This window comes from Hemibagrus wyckioides, linkage group LG18, assembly GCF_019097595.1.
Source record: "Hemibagrus wyckioides isolate EC202008001 linkage group LG18, SWU_Hwy_1.0, whole genome shotgun sequence".
NCBI lineage: Eukaryota > Metazoa > Chordata > Actinopteri > Siluriformes > Bagridae > Hemibagrus > Hemibagrus wyckioides.
This window is the reverse complement of record NC_080727.1, coordinates 4,664,203-4,678,105: the sequence shown is the minus strand read 5'-3', so window position 1 is coordinate 4,678,105 and position 13,903 is coordinate 4,664,203. Positions and strand designations below refer to the sequence as shown.

At 38.3% G+C, this 13,903-nt stretch overlaps 1 protein-coding gene across 36 annotated transcripts in view; it reads left to right on the top strand.

Moving 5' to 3' along the window:
- The first annotated feature begins 1,046 nt into the window (after positions 1 to 1,046).
- Positions 1,047 to 13,903, top strand: part of cast (calpastatin) — a 50,237-nt gene continuing 37,380 nt past the window's right edge. For 18 of the 36 annotated variants that reach the window (XM_058416228.1, XM_058416219.1, XM_058416210.1 and 15 more), the window contains exon 1: positions 10,434 to 10,633. In XM_058416228.1, the coding sequence (XP_058272211.1) occupies positions 10,529 to 10,633 (105 nt within the window). In that variant the 5' untranslated portion in view covers positions 10,434 to 10,528. Of the gene's footprint in view, positions 1,209 to 4,544; positions 4,808 to 10,433; positions 10,634 to 13,903 lie in introns of those variants that run through there. The other 18 variants (XM_058416237.1, XM_058416232.1, XM_058416221.1 and 15 more) reach the window with 12 other exon arrangements.

Sequence of the window (13,903 nt, the reverse complement as noted above, 5' to 3'; positions counted from 1 at the left end):
TATGATCAGCACAATTCACTGTACTACTATATACACATCTGTATGATCAGCACAATTCACTGTACTACTTTATACAGATCTGTATGATCAGCACAATTCACTGTACTACTTTATACAGATCTGTATGATCAGCACAAATCACTGTACTACTTTATACAGATCTGTATGATCAGCACAATTCACTGTACTACTTTATACAAATCTGTATGATCAGCACAATTCACTGTACTACTTTATACAAATCTGTATGATCAGCACAATTCACTGTACTACTTTATACAGATCTGTATGATCAGCACAATTCACTGTACTACTTTATACAGATCTGTATGATCAGCACAAATCACTGTACTACTTTATACAGATCTGTATGATCAGCACAATTCACTGTACTACTTTATACAGATCTGTATAATCAGCACAATTCACTGTACTACTTTATACAAATCTGTATGATCAGCACAAATCACTGTACTACTTTATACAGATCTGTATGATCAGCACAATTCACTGTACTACTTTATACAAATCTGTATGATCAGCACAAATCACTGTACTACTTTATACAGATCTGTATGATCAGCACAATTCACTGTACTACTTTATACAGATCTGTATGATCAGCACAATTCACTGTACTACTTTATACAAATCTGTATGATCAGCACAATTCACTGTACTACTTTATACAGATCTGTATGATCAGCACAATTCACTGTACTACTTTATACAGATCTGTATGATCAGCACAATTCACTGTACTACTATATACACATCTGTATGATCAGCACAAATCACTGTACTATGCTATATAGATCTTATCTGTAAGATCTAGACAAATGACTATTAAATGACTAGTACTATATATATATATATATATATATATATATATATATATATATATATATATATATATATTTATATATAATGTTTGAATAACACACATCCACAGCTGCAGCTGCAAAGGAAACTTTCACACAGCATTAGCACTGTTTGTTCATTCCTTCACTCTTTTTTTTTTTTTTCTGGGCAGCCTCTGGCACTGACTCGGTTCAATAACACGCATACTTCAAGCAGGAGGAGCAAGCAATAATTCCACAAAGCCCCCTCCAGAAAGTGCAGATTCCACCAAAGGAGCTCTGAACGACTACAACACCAACATGCCAGGCAGAAAGAGGTCTCACGGACGAAAGAAAAAGTCCAGCGAGGTATGTAACTGAAATGCGCCACACACTCAGGATCTCCAGGCATGCTCAGTGGACTGGTTTAACCCATTACACTTCCAGCTTTCTTAATGTGTAGCCATAGTGTACGCGCAGAAACATTCACAGAGCTGAATGAACATGTCTTGTGTTGTGAATTAACTTTAACCATTTTTCCCTGTAGTAGTGTCAGAGTTGATTCATTATTCACTAAACTATTCTTGTCTGAATAGATTCACTATGATTAGAGTTTATTTAACACTGTAGGTGTTTGTTGGTGTTAAATCAATACTGTATGAGCTAATTCGGTACCGTAGTATGGGCGTGGTGAAAATATATTAACAGTCTTATAATAAATATGTCACATTTATGAGGTATTTTCAGTATTGTTATAAGAGTGATTTAGTGAATCGAATCCGATTGATCGGAAGCCGTTGATTCATTCATAATGATTACAGCTCTGATAACACTCATGGCTGCAGTACACACATACACAGACGTATATTCATTTTCTTGTTACCATTTCTAATATAGTCACTGAATTGTTGATGAAATACTTAACTAACGTTTATTTATGAAAGGAGTCTCCAGTGTCAGGGATTTGTAATAGTCAGAGATAAAAGCTGTTAAAGGTTTCCACCATGTGAAAGTCTCAGTGGCATGACAAGCTGTGTGTTTCTCAGGTTACCTAAAATAAAATAAAGGCTAATGTTCCTATTGCTAAGTAATAACAAGGAATAACTTAATCCACATTTGACAACATTAAACTAATTATAATTGCCTGAAGATTTCTGTGGTTTAAGAGGAATAAAACATCCTGTAATTGGAAAATAATTAACAATTACTCAGCTTTACACCACTCCAAAGATGCTTTTATTCCTCAAACATGTTTTATACCAGAAAATATTAGATTATTAACAAGTGAACATTATTGTTTCGTTTTTAAATTTTAGGAAGATTTCTAATAGCAAACTACTTAGTTACTGTATAGGTTTCTGTATGTAAGTCTTTTAAGGGTTAAATGCCTTCCAACGGATGACCCCTTAAGGGTTTTGCATTAAAGAGTTTACCGTCCAGATGTCTGTGAGTATTGCGATACTTTTTCTTGCACAACAGCTCAATCAACTATATGGCTCGACAGGATAAACTTGTAGCTTATGTACAGCAATGCGGCACTCATTGAAACAGTCAATAGTGAATTTAATAATCAGGGTGTAAATGCTTGATGAATGAATGAATGAATTACATATCTGAATAACATGATAAAATATCATCAGTATCATTATTAATATTGTGTCACAATACACTGCTGAGGTATATATATGCTGGCCTAAACAGCAGTGATCTGAATCACTGACTTGCATTTTAATATATTTAATATATTTTACCATGAATGTTTATTAAATTATTCCCAATAGTCTATTCTCTACCAGGGGCGGACTTAGTGATTTCTCTACATTTCATAGCTTTTCTCTCGGTTGCGCTGCTTCCAGTAGTGTATATTTAATGATAAGAGTATTTATCCAATCATATTTCAGCTAGTGGCTGACATCATGTGTTGCCAGGGTGAAAGAAATCTGCCTTAAGGCCTTCAGAATCAATAATGCAGGCGCCCGTAGCTTAAAATAAGTGGCACTGAAATTGTTACCTTAACCAATCAGATTTCGATTTGGCGTCACTGGGGCCATCTAGCAGGCTTACGATTATGTCAGCAATTTAGCATCCTTTGATTGGATAATTGAAGTAGTCAGAGGCAGTGAACCGCACATATGTTTCTATATTCGCTGGGTCTCATTTCGGATGCTGCGTCCTCTGGAGATTGCAATTTTTCTGCAAACATCATCAAGAATGTCTTTTTTGAGAAAAGTAACCGTAATAAAATGGACTATTACTTGTGAGGTGTGAAATACTGTAGACTAACTTCTTTTTTAATTTTGCTATTTAACGGTTGATTAGTATCTATTGCCATGGTGTCCAGGGGCGGTTCTAGAATTTTCATTTAAGGGGGGCTAGCCCCCAATGAGGGTATAATAGTAAAAAATAAATAAATAAATAAATAAATAAATAAAGGGTGGACTAACAGGGTAGGATGGTAAACTTATTGTAGCATTCCACTGTATTGCATAGATGTGTATAACATTTGAGTACTGAACAAGCCAAATACGAGTCTTCCTGATCACACACACACACACACACACTTGTCCTCTGATCCTCGCTCTGCTATGCCGCGGTCTGCGGGTTGAAGAACGCGCTGAAAGACGGGGAGGAGCCGAAGGTCTGCTGCCGTTTTCATATGAGGCGATCACCAATTTGTGTACAGTTCATAGAGAATCGTAGAATTTTGGGAGGGCTGAGTAGAAAATGGCCTAGCGACACCCATGGTGGCATCATAATGATGGTATAGAAGTGGATTAATTCAGGAAGGACACCAGTGAAGGCCTAGGTGTGAAATGCACGGCCCGCCACTGTATGTATATATATATGATCACTGAGGTACCACTGAGCTGAACAAGAAAAGTGCCCTAAATTATGGTTTATTCTGTTTAAAGTAATATATTTTAACAGGAATTGCACATAAAAGTGGTTTATGTACAACGATATATGAAACAACTGTGCATTGAAAAAACGGTCAAGTATCAAGATGTTTACATTTCTGGCCATATCCCTATCCTGAGCAACTCAGTAAATCAGTAATCCAACACCTGAACCACTAAACTACCACATCCCAGTATTAATGTTTTTTTTTTTGCCCTATCACCCAAACCACAACAGATAAGATTTAGTCTATGATCATATAGCACTGGGGAAATGGTGACATGAAATGAAATGAAATGTGAAATGTGCATGAAATGTGTTTGGCATGTTCGCGTTATATACATATACACCTATACATAGTATTATACAAATTAAACAATGTCTGTGATCATTTAGCACTGGGGAAATGGTGGCTTCGTGTTTAAGATGATCACCTCCAGGGTTGGGGGCTTAAAATCAAAGTTCTGTGCTTTCTTGAGGTTTCCTCTGGTTTTCTTCCCCATTCCATAGCCTGCATTATAGACTGATGGGCATCTCCAAATCGATGGTGTGTAAATGCGACAAGATAAGGTATACATGTCCAACATTTTTAAGGTAAACACGTGCAAAGATGTTGCATACTTTATAGTCTTTAGAAAGTCAAGGTATGCATGCAGGTGGGGTTTTTTTTTGTGTGTGTGTGTGTAGTAGCTGAGCTGACACTTTATTAGGAGGGTAGGTTATGACCTGAAACTCACACTCCCACTGTGAGTGCGTTTTTGCGCAACCAGAAAGTGGTGAGTAAAACATAACTACAGGGTAAAACCAGACTGCAGTGCCAGTTTGGCCGGGGGACAGTGTTGTAGACGACCCAGGGATTAAAGAAAACATTACATTAATACAGAGAGCACTGGCTAATCAGCACATTGACGGGAGTGGCAAAAGTGGAATGCGACGGTCGAAGACAAGTCTGCTTCTGCGCTAGTCTGGAAGATTAGACGGCATCTCCTCCTCCTCCGTCTTTTTCTTTCTTCATCTCCGTCTCTGGTATCGGTGTCTCAATGGCGTACGCTGCTTACTGGACTAAGACGGTAAGTCATTTCCAGCCTGTCGCTTAAGTTTTCAGCTTTAAACGCTGAGAAAAGCCTCAGAGCAAAACTTTACGCATGTTTAACGGGGCGTGTAGCTGTCTGGCATGCAGCGTTCAAGAGACGTGAAACAATTACGAAATCGTAAACGCAAACGCATCGCACAAGCTTATGACTTTGTCAGTGTTGAGAAATGTATTCTCATTCCCTGTAGATTTCTTATTCATGCACTCACAGTGACACTGCACTTCCTGTATTTTATTTCCAGAGTAGACTTTATTTAGCCTAAGTGTATTTCTGATAGTTGCACATATCCTGTTTATCCTGCATATCGTTAAAGTAAAGAAAGAAATGAGAGGAAGAAAGAAAGGAAGAAATTTTTTTTAAACTTCCAATCTGGCAACCCACCTGAGCTCCACTGAAGCATTCTTTTCGTTAAACATAATCATTCACTATCTCTACAAGTCCATGGCCATGTACCTGACCCCACCAGGGCATTTCTTTGTTTAGTAACATTACATATTACTGTAGAAAACATACAGCAGACGATCCACAGGCATGAAAAGTTGAAAAGTTTTTTCTTGTCTTTATTGTTCCTCTTATTCAAATTTGGTCATTTTATTTAGTCAGAATCTTTTAATCAGTACACAACCAGAACACAAGGGTTAAAGCTGGATTTTGTCGAATAGTCATAAGTAAAAATAACTCGAATTCAAGTCTGGGTGGGTAGGCTTCTAAAAAAAGAACAAACCAAAACAAAAAACCAACCAAACAAGAAGTTTTACTTCATATTTTATAAACCATTCGTAGTAAGGTCTGAGTTATCTGAATTTGAGGTGTCTGCAGTAGAGAGAGAGAGAGAACTTGAATAGCTGACTTCCTATTCTATAGTAAAGCAAGTGACCCTAGGTGAGGGTTTACAATGAGGATGTGGTTAACGAATGGAACAATATAAACAAGATCATCTTGGTATTTAAAGCTTAGCGTAATAGACACGTGAAGCTTACTTTAGTATTGTTTGTTTGTAGTATTATATCGAATTAAATCCAGTGCTAGGTTTGTTTAAATGGATGTCTTTCTCGCATTATTTATCTTAAACCACCGCATATTAGAGTAGATTAGAAAGGTAGAAAGATAAGAAAAAGTATTTTTCCCCGTAAGGAGAATCCATTCTCACATTTGCCAAATCAATTTGCATGTTAACCCCATTATGGTGGCATTCTAACGAAATCCAAACCTCACCCTCAGTCGAGTAAATGTATGTGAATTGATCGTGAAAAACAGGTTGGTGGAATTGTAATGATTTCTTAACACGTTCATGCACCTTTCTTTCTTACTTTCTTTCGTTTAATATTCTCTTCATTTTTCTGTCTCTGTCTCCAGCATACGTCTCACGTCTCAAGTCTGAGGTGGAGATCAGGCTGGCCGTTTTAGTTATACGTCGCAATTTCGGGTACATTAAGGTTCTGTGTTTTCTGAGAAATCAGAAATTTCAATCACGGTAATCACGGTGATCTCTAAACCTACACAAAAGCCATGATAACTACCTAAAGATAATGACATATGTGGATTTAGAGATGGAAATGGCACGAAGGTAGCACGTACCGTCTGTATCTGGGTTTGATGGGTTCGATTAGGAAAATAATCAGATCAACCAACAATCCTGGTCGCATTATTTTATTAGAATACATCTCCATCTACTGTACAAAATCTCATAGATATCTGACCGAGCAGTGTTTGATTGAACTTCCATTAATATCATCATAATAATAAAACTACAGCAAGGGCCATTAGAAACATTTAGACAATCAGTCAACAATGGGCTTAAGTATGCATGAGTACTTACAGTTACAATACACACAAGTCATTAACTTTAATTCCCACATTCATTATGTAGAAACCCTAAAAACTGGTCTGGCTTATAAAAGTCGGTGTAATGAGTAAAAAAATGCCTGTGAGAACATGTCCTCTATAGCAAGCCAAATTAAAAAAACACAGTGATTCATAGTTCTGAAGCGGTGTGAGGATATTTTCTGGGCTTTGTGTTACTGCATGCAGGAAACTCAGAATAAAGAAAAACACTTTGGTGCATAGGAATGTAATAATCAGCAACAGGGTGGTGACATTATTATTATTATTATTATTATTACATCTACAACGAGTAATTTCAAATCAGCCCAAAACCAGAAATGCCTCTCAGGTCTGCACAGCATCTCATATTCGAATTAGATTAGTAAGTGCAATGTTAAATTTAATCAGAAATATTCCCGTAATATCATCAGCCTATTGTTTAAAGCGATTCTGATTCACAAGCCTTGCCTTTGAGCTACTGTATTTTGTTCTTGACTGTATTTTTTGTTCATGTGGAACCACCAAGCCCAGACAGACTCGCACTGACCCTCATTGTTGAAATAAATTGCTCAGGATATCCGGTAAATCTTTTTTGTTTCAACTTGTGTATTTCTTCCTGAAGCACACTGTAGTAGCTGTATTTCTCTAAACTTAGGAAAACAGTTTTAACAATGCCACGTGGTGTTTCGGCCTAGACATGTTTTATTTCTCTTATGCCACAGCAATACGGCATTTTATTACTTATTACAATAAAACACCTTCTACAGTAAGGTTTTATTAAATATTGTGGACCATCTGTGAGATAAGTTAGTTACTAATAGGAACTATCCATCCATCCATTGTCTATACACACTTTATTCCTAATTACAAGGGTACACCCTGGACAGGTCACCAGTCCATCACAGGGCCACACCTATAGACAGACACACACTCACACTCACTCCTATAGGGAATTTAGAATTACCAATCAACCTAATGTACATGTTTTTGGACTCTGGGAGGAAACCGGAGTAAACCCACACAGGCACGGGGAGAACATGCAAACTCCACACAGAAAGGCCCCTGCCTGTTCGAACCCGGGGTTCGAACCCAGGACCTTCTTGCTGTGAGGCAGCAGTGCTATATTATATACTCTCGCTCTCCTTCTTAAACATAAGATTTAAAAGATGCGCAAATATTATTAGAAAGTGAAATATTTCATTTTGTGTGTAGGTTATTAAAAGAATGCAGATTGTGGATAAAATCTGCAGATGTTCAGTGAATGCTGTAGTTAGCGTGCATGGCATGGTTATGGGAACATGCACCGCTGGTAAGGCGTGAAGGTTTTGCGTGACTGAAGATGTCTTATGGGTGCGGCGTCTGAAAAATAATCAGTGAAAACTTATCACGTGTAAAGATTTTTACTGTCATGATCGTCATGAACGAGCTTTTTCTGGTGTGGAACACCGGTGAGATCAGAGTGATTAACCACAGTGCATAGTGGGAATTCACTTATCCTCTCGTCCTGGCAATTTAGAGACAAAAAAAACACCCAGTTAAATTTGAACAGGTACATATATGTTTCATAGCCTTTGGTCTCGATATTATTAGGGCGTACCTTTGCTTATGTGCTTGTGGACACATTGCGGACACTTATGGTACTGCCCTGTCCCATGACTGTCCTCATGACCTGTGTGCGACTATAAATACCCTGTACATGCAGTAGCTCCTCTTTCAGTGACACTCACATACATACAGAGCACAGGACAGGTCAAGGTCTTGGTCATGGCATTGGCACACATGTGTTAGTGTATATAGCTTTACATATCTATATACAGACACACTGCAAATATGCTTATTTAAGTGGGATGTGGTATCTTAGTGGTTAAGGCATTGGATTACTGCTTGGAAGGCGGTGAATCCCAGGTCCACCAAGCTGCCACTACTGGGTGCTTGAGCAAGGCCCTCAACCCTCAATTGCTCAATGGTATAAAATGAGATAAAAATGTAAGTCGCTATAGATTAGGACGCTTGCCAAATACCAGACATGGAAATGATGTAAACGTAAGTCTCATAAATAATGTTATGAAAGCACAGTATACTTGTATAGCACGAAGACCAGCAGGTTTAACAGGCCTCCATTCAGGTGTGTCAGTCAGTATCCACTTATCACTTGATCATGTCTGATGTTTGCTGCAGCTTTTGGGCGTGGGCTTTTTTTAGGTATGTGAACGAAAACATAAACAAGTCAATCCTCATTCCTTTAAATCTGGTTGTCAGTGCTGGATCTACCGACGCCATTGCTGGAGTTAGAACTATGCAATGTTCATAGCTACAGTGATACGAACAGGATAGGGAGTTACAAGAGTGAGGAATATGAATCCACGTTGCTCTGGAATCTGATTGGTCAGAACAGCGATGCGGTCCTTTTAGCACATTATATCATTTCTATAATATCAGCTAATTCACAGGGACGACTTCGATGGATAAGACATAAATAACACCTAGGAATATTTAATACATGATTGCTTGTTAATAGAGCAATTGTTTTTGAAGACACATTTTTTAATTTAACATAAATTTGTGGAATGAATCTTTATTGTCCGCATCCTTCTTTTTCATATATTGTGAAATGAGAGTTTTCTGGTTTCTTGGTAACACAACAAGCTGCAGCTTTTTGTTCCGAATGCACAGCTGTGTATAGCTGTTATAATGTAAGTGATAACAGGAACTAACTTGATTTACAGATGTTTCACAGCTGTATAGGGAACTATAGACCGATAAATGATCTAAAATATGTCTATCTATCTATCTATCTATCTATCTATCTATCTATCTATCTATCTATCTATCTATCTATCTATCTATCTATCTATCTATCTATCTATCTTTCTTTGTCTGAATTGTCTGAACTACCAATCAGATCGAAGCATTCGGCAGCACGAGGCTACAATCAGTGTTCATAGATAACTTATTTGACTGGTGGAATGTTCAGTTACAGTCTTGGGAACTCCCTTCATTAAGTAGCGATACACACTGTATTCAGATTGCTCATACCGTGCAACCAAATGTTCCTCCACCCAGAAGATAGCTGTAGGGATAATTGCCACAATACACTGGACTTTGCTCCCAGTTATATAAGTTGCACTGGGTTTGTATTAGAGATTTATATGCCATTATGAAGCAGGTTTTAGTTCCCACACATGTTTATTGCTAGTCTGTTTGGCTCAGAGAAAATGACCTCGTGTCAGAGGAGAGGAATGGAAGGTAAGACTTCACGCCCATGTTCACACAGGAAGGAGGACAACGTGCGCTTTCTTCTCACCGGTCGGATCTTCGTGCACTTGTCTTGTGCAGCCTGTGCTTTTCGACATTTCCTCTATTTGTGTGAGGGGGACAATACGGAAAAAAATATTTTGAGCCTGTCAGTTTTTTCAGGCATGTTGACGAGAGGAAAATTTTCTTCCCCACTGAATTGTGTGAAAAAAACGACAATAACATGTCACATCTATAGCTGAGATTTTAGTGTCACTTTGGCAAAAGGAGCACAATCTTTTCGATAATTATGCATCATTATCAAAGCCCCAAGATTAATTTACATTATTTTTCTCACTCATTATTTCTCTGCCTTCCCAGATCTATTAAAAAACATCAAAGTTTCCTAATTTAGCCCACCACATGTGTGTGTGTGTGTGTGTGTAAGCTATTTCAGATTCATGGCCCTGCCCCCTTTTCACCCTAAGCCCACCTCTTTCCGTTTCCTCTCCTCCCCCTTCTCCCAGCGCCTGGAACATGCTGTCACTCTGAGAGGAGTAGACAGTGGAGACTCACACACTCACACACATACACACACACACACTGACAGACAGACAGACAGACAGACAGGCAGCAAACATGGGGCAAGTTATCAGCTGGTTTCGCGGAACACAGGATTCTTCAGCCCTGCAGGATGTCTCCGTGGAGCAACAGGTCACTCTTACTGGATATTATGTCTCTGAGGTCTGAGTGAGTGCAGCGCATGGTGTGTGTGTGTGTGTGTGCTTGGTTTCTAGGTTAGTACACAGTGCATGTGTTTGTGTGTGGTGTGTTTGGTTAAAGTGAACAGCAGAGATTTCTTATGTCTGTCAGTCTCAGTGTTGTTGCATTTCTGTTACACATTTACACAATCACAAAAAAGGGCAGGGTGAAAGGGAGAAGGCTCTGGCTCGGAGCCAGGTCTTGAAGAGGAGGAGTAATGGAATGTGACGAGCATGCTGGGAAAAACTTTCCAGATTTGTACAGAGCTATGACTTAAACCTGTGTGCTTTAAATGCCTTGCTTGTTTACAGGAGTGTGGCATGATGCTGAGTGTGCAGATTTCATTTAAAGTATACAAAAGTGGTGAATTTATGAATTGAGTGAATCGGGGAACCGATTAACGACCGCATCTCACGTCTTACCTAAAAAAAGTCAGATATAATAACAAATCACTAAGAGAATTTGTACAGCAATAAACGTGACAGCTTTAACGTTGCCGCATACTGATTTTATATATTTTTATCTCAGGTCACGTTTGTTTTGCGGAAATGAAAACGGAAATGCTTTTATATTAATTCACTTGGCTTTCACAAGCAATATCTTTAAGGCTTAGTGATTTTGATCCGATTTTATTGTCTTACTTTATTCCAGGTTATGAAAATGCTCTGAGGATAGTTTTTACAGCTGCACACACACACATATTTATGTTGGGGTTCCTTATCACTCAGGGGCTTCCTGCAGCTGTAACTCCTCAGGCATGCCGTCTCAGACACATAGAATGCGACTAATGTTGTTTCTATTGTTATTTTTTTCTATATTTGGATCTCTGGTATGTTGTGTTTGTGTACTTCTGTAATCATGAGCCTGAACATCTTCGTTACCCACATTGCACTCTGTTGTCTGTTAAACATCAGGCGTTGCTGTCGACACGATAACAGAGCAAGCAGAGCTAAAGCAAAGACTTAAATCAAGCTCAACCTTTAGTCTCCTGTACGAGATTTAATGTGATTTGCTCTTGGCTATTCGTTCGTCTCAAAAATACCAGATACAATAAATGGCCCCACCTAGACGTTAACATCGCTTGAGAGATTTTGAATAACACAACCGACAGCTCTACAATTTTTTTTATAATCGTTTAGACATGAACATGAAAGACCTTTTGGGATAATTAGGACCTGAATGCTCAGATTAGCGATTAGATCAGGGGACTGTGAGTGGATTTTAACTCTTGATTATATCATCTGTGTAAGTTCTGAGACCAAACTCAATTCCTGAAGATTTCCTATTGTTCTACTAAATCAGGCAAATCACTAGATGATGTTGTGGGAATGAATGGAGGAATTTGGGGGAAGAAAATTGTGCTGAGCTCAGCATAACGAAATCGCCAATTTAGCCAATTTGGAGCTCTGTTTCTACGAAGATGCTGACTATGCTTGTATTTTTATGTATAGATTCTATACATTCACTGTACTGTAGTACATTACGCTTACAATTACAGCATTCTATCTTAGTTTGTAACTATTCTGGATTGTTTTGTTTCGTACTGGTCATTATATAGAAACCAAATTAGTGGGGTCATTTTTCTGAGAATCCACTTCAGAATGCAATCCAAACATTGCGATCAGAATCGTGACCAGGCTGTATTATTAGACTCCAAATATTTATTCTCTAGTACGCTACAGTACATAGCTAACGATGCATTGATTAACCAAAAATGGAGAATAATCCATGCTACAAGGCTTGCTAACCTGGATTGAAGCAGGTTTCAGTTTCAGGCCAGAGCAGTGGCAAATCTGGATGTTGACAAATTGATTTGTATTTCCTTCTTCCATAAGACCTAGAAATATCTGTAAAAATTGGACATGCTTCCATTCTCCCAACAAACCAATAATATAACCGATAATTCCCAAATGTGGAAAGTTAAGACGTCTTTATTTGTCACATACACATTACTGCACAGTGAAATTCTTTCTTTGCATATCCCATCCTTGGGGGTTGGGGTCAGAGCGTAGGGTCAGCCATGATGCAGCGCCCCTGGAGCATGGTGGGTTGGGTTGGTGGCAGCTTAGCGGTGCTGGAACCCTGATCATCCGGTCAACGACCGAGAGCCTTAACCACTTGAGCTACCACTGCCCACTGACCAAAGATGTCTATGGATAATAATGTTAGGTGAGAGAAAAACAAGAGGTCGTATGTTCCTGCTTCTTTACAGCTACGAATAAAGTAAAAAAATAAAAAATAAATTTTATTGTCTCCGTTGAGTCACTCGTTGTCGATGACCGATAATTGTCAAAAAAAACATCTGTTGTTTTCACTCACCTAGCATTATTATCCATAGACGTCTTTCAGCATTTGGGTTGGGAATTATCAGTTATCGTATTTGGTATGTTGGGAGAATTTGTACATACATTTCTAGGTCTTTTGGATGACGGAAATACAAAACAATACAATCTTACATGTATTGATACAAATCAATACATCTTATCTGGGCTTTGTGGTTTGATCCTGAGCTCATTTTAACATCTGTATGGATTCTACCATGTTTCCCTTTTTCTTCTACGTTTTCAGTTTTCATCCACAGTCCAAAAAAACATGCTGGTAGGTGAATTGGTTACTTTAAAGTGCCCCCTAGGTGTTAACGAGTGTGAATGTGTGTGTAATGGAGTAGTATGCCATAATGAGAGTCTCTCCTATCTTACACCCAGTGCTCCGGTATTAGTTTCCGGAAGATAGCAATAAGATTTGCGTCGTTATAACATGTTGCCACACGAGTTTGTTGAACTCTGAACACTTATAAACATCGACATTTAACTTATTTTCCTCTAACAATGCTGCACAACTGATCTGTACAAACATGCAAACTAATATTAGTGAGATATGAAACTCCAAGCTCTATCTTATATGTTGATATCTTTTATCGTAGTTTGATGGTATTGGTTTCTCGTCTGTATTTGTGTTCTCTAGCCTCGGCTTCCGTCTGAACAAAACTGTCAGATTTCTCAGCCCGATGTTTCTTAGCTCACTTCTAAATGCTGTACAAATACAAACACATTCCTTGGCTCTGCTTGAGCACAAACCGCTCGCACCCAGTGATTTCATCCCCATGGAAACATGGCACAAACATTATGTTCATGATCTCTTTAACACTATCACTCCAACAATATTTCTTGATTTGTAATGATTGATTTAAATGATTAGGGGATTTGTTTTTAAGGCAGATAGAAATAGTGAAGCTGCATAAGATGACTTTTT